This window comes from Austrofundulus limnaeus, unplaced genomic scaffold (assembly GCF_001266775.1).
Source record: "Austrofundulus limnaeus strain Quisiro unplaced genomic scaffold, Austrofundulus_limnaeus-1.0 Scaffold12, whole genome shotgun sequence".
Lineage (NCBI taxonomy): Eukaryota > Metazoa > Chordata > Actinopteri > Cyprinodontiformes > Rivulidae > Austrofundulus > Austrofundulus limnaeus.
Window position 1 is genome coordinate 4,159,952 of NW_013952414.1, and position 6,463 is coordinate 4,166,414.

At 39.4% G+C, this 6,463-nt stretch overlaps 1 protein-coding gene across 1 annotated transcript in view; it reads left to right on the plus strand.

Annotated features, from left to right (window-relative positions):
* fbxo15 (F-box protein 15) overlaps nt 1-6,463 on the plus strand; it is a 134,041-nt gene that overhangs the window by 125,709 nt on the left and 1,869 nt on the right. The window contains exons 3-8 of the mRNA XM_014002361.1: nt 528-632; nt 2,658-2,888; nt 4,708-4,911; nt 5,013-5,142; nt 5,273-5,355; nt 5,777-5,922. Coding sequence (XP_013857815.1) covers nt 547-632; nt 2,658-2,888; nt 4,708-4,911; nt 5,013-5,142; nt 5,273-5,355; nt 5,777-5,922 — 880 coding nt within the window. The 5' untranslated portion in view covers nt 528-546. The remainder of the gene's footprint in view (nt 1-527; nt 633-2,657; nt 2,889-4,707; nt 4,912-5,012; nt 5,143-5,272; nt 5,356-5,776; nt 5,923-6,463) is intronic.

The window sequence follows — 6,463 nt, forward strand, 5'->3', positions numbered from 1 at the left end:
CTGCGTTTGTTGGAGAGAAATTTGTCCAAGAAGCTAAAAGATCAACAATATGCTACAAACAACATGACAAAAGCTGACATGCATAAAAGGGCTTGGACCCCGGTCATAACTGCTTTGCAGTTCTAGTTTCCCTTTTAAATGGTGCCACATTTGTAAGGACTATGCATTTATGGGATGAGCAGTAGAGCTGAGTGTGTGGGTTGCACACATGACAATAATTGCCATATCTTCTCTTGCTATAAACACATATTTTGAGCTTCTGGTACACCCAGGTGCTGCCAATCAGGTGCCCCGTATAAGATTTATTACCAAGAAAAAAATGTCACAACAAAGAAATAATCTAACAAAAAGAAATCTATTTCCCTTTTCTTTTTTTCTTTTTTTTTTCTTTTTTCTTTTTTGCTAATTATATAAATATGACTTTGTGGAATACAACTGTATTGCACAACAATACGTGTACATGTGTAACATAAAAACAACAGAGCCAATTTTTTTTTACTTCTATTGTCTAAATGTTTGTTTTGCAGACTGCCATCTGAGATTCTCATGAAGATCCTGTCATACCTGGATGCCTCGGCGCTCATCTGCTTCAGCATCACCAACAAGCGCTTCTGCCAGCTGGCCAATGATAAGTAATTACAAGTTATTTTTTTATTCTGTTTTTAATAGTTTTAAAAAATTCAATAACACAAATTTCTAATGATAACAAATTCATTTACTAAAGGTATTAGGAAGCTTGAATTATGATCTAGGAACTGAAAAAAGTGAGAAAAGAAGTGTGTTTTTAATACTAAAAACAAAGAAAATTCTATAATTTTAGCAATGCAGTAAAATGGCTCAGAGACATCCCACCTTCTCAGGTTTAACCAGTTACAGTCTGCTGCATCATGTTTCAACATCTGTTCTCCTGTATGAAGGTCAGTTAGTTTGGATTAGTCTCTARGTGCCAGTAGTTGGCCAGCGTTATAAGACTGGAATCACATCCCACGTTCACTGCCATCTCATCCTGCCATCTTGGATCAGACATTTGAAAGATGTCTACCCAGTTCCTCTTTCCGGGTCACACTGCAGCTGGTGCCCATGTCCAGCAGTCACTGTACAAAAGGCGGGGCACACCCTGGACCGGTCACCAGTCCATCACAGGGACATGTAGAGCCATAGAACACTCACATTCTCACCCACAGAAACTGTTTAGAGTTACCAATGAACCCAAGCACAACAATTTAGATCTTCTGATTTGTGGTTACAAATCGCTTCAACTGAAGTTCTACCTGATCACAAGACAAATTAGAGTAATTATATTTTCATCATTGGAAATTATAGTTTGATCAAGTCAACACTTTTTTTTAAATATATGTTGTTGTAGATTTTTTCTTGAGGTAGCAGTACCTTTCTTAGCAAGAACTCTTGTGTTTTGGTTATCATTCTGTTATAAAAAAAAAAAACAAAACAAATACAGCCGAACTGAAGCTGCACTATTAATAAATGTTGAACTGTGGACAGTTGCTGAGTCCTGGATGAAAAATCTCAAAGAACTACTAATACTTAAAGTGCCTGTGACATAAAATTTTAGTAATACGTGTGAATGCATGTTTAGAAAGAGGACATTGATAAAATATAGCAAAATAAATTTCATGTCGTTGCGATGAACAGTTGTTGAGATATTTGCCTGTGAAGTAACAGGAAGTGATGTTAAAGGGGAATGTCTGCATGTGAACAGAGCATTGCTACAACAGCCAACATCCCAGACTGTAGAGAAGAATCTGATGTTTCTTAAAATGATTTTGAGTCTCTACAACAGAGAGTTGAAGATGAGTCAGAGTTCAAATAATATTGTTTCAATGAACAAAGACAGAGAGTTTTCTTTGTTAAAGAGTTCCCCTTTGATGTCACTTCCTGTTTCACTTTGGCTGAGCCAAGTTCAAAAGAAAATAGGCCATTTATGGGACAAAATGGGTTAAATCATGTGAATTATTCCAACTTTCTTAAATATAAAGATGTTTTCTTTGACTTTTTGTATTTGTAGAACATGCATGGCACAGGCACTTTAAGTTTTGCTTGTTATTGTTGAAGTATTTTGTCAAATTAAAGCAGACTTTCTTCTGATTGAAATATCAATTGATAAGGAAATTGCACACAAGTTTATTTTATCCCCTGTGTTGTAAATGTTTATCCCTTTCCCACTAATTTCAGCTTTTTCAGATAACTATTCAAAAGTCAACCTAACTTCTTTTAAGTGTAGCACTGAGTCAGGGTTAGTGCCAAGGTGAGGAACCAACGAAAGGAGCGGATAGAAGTCAGGTAGATGAATGACGAGGAGAGTTTATTCAAGGTGAAACCAAGGCAGAGAATTGAATTTACAAAACAAAACACAAAAAGGACAACTTATAGTGGCTGATTGTGGAAAAAAACCTAATACCATTCAATAAAAACCTTGTAATTTTATACAAAGCAGGCTGATAAAATCTACAGTAAGAATACAGATATAATCCAGATACAAAACAGATCACATTACCAAACAATTGAATACACAGAATAAAAAATTAATTAACAAAATTATCAATAAACCAAACTCAAAAGTCAAACACATCATTGACAAAAAGGATCATTTACCAACAACAGTTTGTTAATTTATTCTTTCACTGTCATCAATCCAGTGGTCTATGGCACAAGTTTTACATCGCTGAGCTTGAAAAGGATAAAAAGTGGACACCTAAGACCACAGATGGACCTCTGTCGAAGATGCAGCTTCAGGATCGCGCCGCTGGTTACATGAAGCAGATGTACTTTGAGAAGAGACTAACTCGTAACGTGAAAAGATGGAAACGACTCCTCGGACACATCAGCTGTCACACAGGTCTGCCAAGCATAACGGAGCCAGTCCTCAGGTGCAGAAAAAATAAAACAAACAAAAAAAAAGACATTTCAAATCAACCTCTGTATAAGTTCAATATGTCAGCTTTGGAAGCACTGTAGGCTAAATGCTTATTTGATAATTGTGTGAATTTGTTTTATATTTTTCCACCCACTGCATAAATCATAGTATAAAAATTTACAAAATGTATTCTAACCTGCAGCAGGGCTGTTAGGTATCTGTGCTTTTAGGAAAGAGTAAAACTTTTGCGATCCTCCCTCGTTGTTTAGAAAGTTCAGGGGCAGAAACCTGAGACAATCCTGCTGTTTGTTTTTCATATCGCACTTAATGACACTTCCTTATTAAAGGTGAGGAAGGAGGTCTGTGTCTGAACGTGGTCTGCTCAGAGGGATGCTGGCACGGGGGGGGGGGGGGGGGCAGCTACTGCTCTGACTCCTCTGCAGCTTCCGCTGTGTTTTTATAACCTCTGATTAGAGGCTGTGCAGCACTCAATTCTGAGGTTCTGTAGCAGTTGTTGTGCTACAGAGGAGAAGTAGAAATAACTGTGTTCTTTGCAGAGGCTGTCTGCATTGTTGAAGTAAATTACCCTGGCCCAACCCGCACAATGATGCCTCCTTCATTCATCCCACCAGGGGAGACGTTTCCTCATGGGGAGGTTTGTCTGTTAGAGACACTGAAGAGCATGTGATTTGCCTCAGTAATGATCATTTCACAAGACATCACACATACGAGCGGTGCAGAGTGAATTCCCTTCGGACCTCTTGGGGCCTCCTGGGCTGCTCCGGATTTTAGTTTTGTTCTTCCATTTAAGCTGAAATCGGCTGGGCTCTGCGCGAGACGCCGGCTACATCACAGTGGGGGCAGCCGGGAATCACAGTGTAGAGACAGAACTGGATCAAGAGATTCAGCTGCAGCTTYGTTTCATTCATTGCACATTATTTATTTAGTAAAACACGTTAAATATATTAACTTCTTTTTTTCCCCGATTTAAAAAGTGATGATGAGTTTTTACCTAATCCTGGTCACTATGATGCATTCACTTTAAGGAAATGGACATCAAAAGGGGCAATATCATGTAAAATCAACTTTTTTGAGTTTTGTATCATTTTATAATGTTATACTCTCATAAAAAACATGCCCAAAGCCTTGCTTTGACTCATTCATGCATGTTTGAGAAATCCTGCAGCGTTTTTAGGCAGCCATGCTGAGGAGCAAAACGACAGGTGGGGACCAGAAACGTCTCTGGGTTGTGTCCTTTTGGGACAAGCTCCTCCTCTGGGATGTGTCCTTAAGCCGAGCTTCCTCATGGCAGAGCGTCCCCCCACCCGCTCCGCGACTCCAGCAGGCTACGTGCAGAAATGGGCGTGACCGAAGTGGTTGGATTTTCTTAAAGAGACAGAGACCTATTTCAAGGCATTTTGAAACTGTCAAGATGAGAAGTAAATTGTTTTGGRGATTTTTACAAWTATATACTCTTTCACAAGCTGAAAATGTGACATGGTTACTTTATTTTAGTATAAAATTGAAATGTAGGCTTAGAAAGCACATAATATCGCCCCTTTAAATCAATAGTTCTGAGTAATAATTAGATAGTTCTTTGAAAAAAACTTAGTTTTGAGAAACAGTTTATTTCTGACCAAACTACTGTGCTTGTTAGAATGGAGTCAAGACCAAAGTGGAGTGCTGCTGGATTGAAGCATATCTACTATTAATTGTGAACTGTCCCTCTTTTTTTTTATAAAAAATAAAATAAAAGACCTGTTAAATTCAACACTGCCACTCCAGTTAAACCCTACAATGCTTTGTTCCACAATCGTCTCTCCTTCCTTCAGAAACTTGCGTGTCACCTGGGAACTGACAGTCACCGATACGTCTGGACATGAGTGTACTTTGGAGCTGAGCTGGTCCCAGTTCTGCAAGACTTCGCTGACACTGTGCTGGAGCGGAGGCGTCTCCCTGCCCCACTACGAGCACATCTCCACCCTTCAACTCCACGGCGTCAGGAGAATTGCCCTGAGCTGCCCCGGCCTGAAGAAGTAAAGACAAAACGCATCCATTTCAACCCTCTCTCTCTCTCTCTGTTTGTCTGCACATCTCTCTGTTGAAACCTGCTGTGTTTCTTCGCTTGCTCTGTCAGTCCCGGCAAGAGGTCCCTCATGGCAACGCTGGACATGCAGACTCTAAGTGAAAGCACACAGGTCATTGGCCAGGACAGACTGGTGCAGCTGAAGCTGTTACAGCCTGGAATCCTCATTGGTGTCTGGAAGGTAATTACTTCACAGCCAGCCATGCTGTTTCTTTCTTATTATTCATTAGTTTATTGCAGCTGAACCAGTCTGATCACTACTTATTCATCTCAGCGACATATATCTGTTTTCTAAATAACTTATTTTGCAGGACCAGTGCTCCGTTGCCTTTATCCTGTTCACCCTCCACTTCTACAGACTGGTAGAGAGAAGCATTCAGGGGTCTTCTGATTGGTACGTTGTATTTATTAACATTCATACATTCTGCAGATTATATTGAAAGGCTTTGATAACTGATGAGACGCTTTTGATGCTTCTGCTGTGATCCATCTATAACACACCACAGCATCAGCTCTGAGATTTTAACTAACAAGGTTAAAACAGCCCAATTTTTTTCTTGTCACGTCAGGCCCACCTTGAAGGCAGCTTTGGACCTTTGTGCCAAAACGTACTCTATTTTATTTCTCACATTCAGCTGAAAACCCGATCTAATCTACTTGATAAAGRGGCTGAGGGTCTCACATTTTGTGGGTATAGCTCCCTCTAGTGGCGCGCTGAAAATAGTTACCACAATTTGTGTTTTATATTTAAAATCAGTACACAATGTGCCTTTGTAATGAAACATTTCTTAATTTATACAATTTTTTTGTTTCAGTCCTTATGTGGAGGAAATTGTCAAAGCCCCTTTTGATGACGTAGACCCTGAATATGGTCTCCATGGTTACCAACTACACATTGCTCTCAACAGCACTGAAAGCGAGCTCATGTCCGAAAGATTTCCTCATCTCTTCTGTCGCAGAGGTAACCTTTTATGTGCATTGCATACTCTTAAACACTGTGAGGGAGCMTCCCTGCTCCTTCACACTCTAATCAGCAGACTGTGKGTCACAGGTGCCKCAGCACATACACAYAGAGCCATGTCACCCTCAAATTGTCCTGTTTTAGATTTGTATTTGTTTAAAATGTGTAGAAACAAAGCGTACTGTACTTAAAAGGAATGCAACGATTGTGTTTAATGTTATGCCTAAGTGGGAGGGGCTTAAGAGTTCCWACCCAACACTGAAGAGGCAGGTAGAGATTAATGGGTTTACAGATTACAGTGAAGGTGGCAATGGAAAAAGAATAGTGTTTTTTTTTGTAACAAAAATAAGTGTGTTTTCACCCTGGAGAAAGAAGTAAAGCTTGGGAGAAACTACAGTTTGCTGACGTGCCATTGGATTTGTTTGAGTAATTGTTCACTCAAATTCAAGGAAAGTACTTTTAAAGAAGAACCCGGTGTCATAAATTGTAAAATTAGTATGAAAAAGATAATTTAAAAATGTCTCTTGCTGTGGAGTAATAC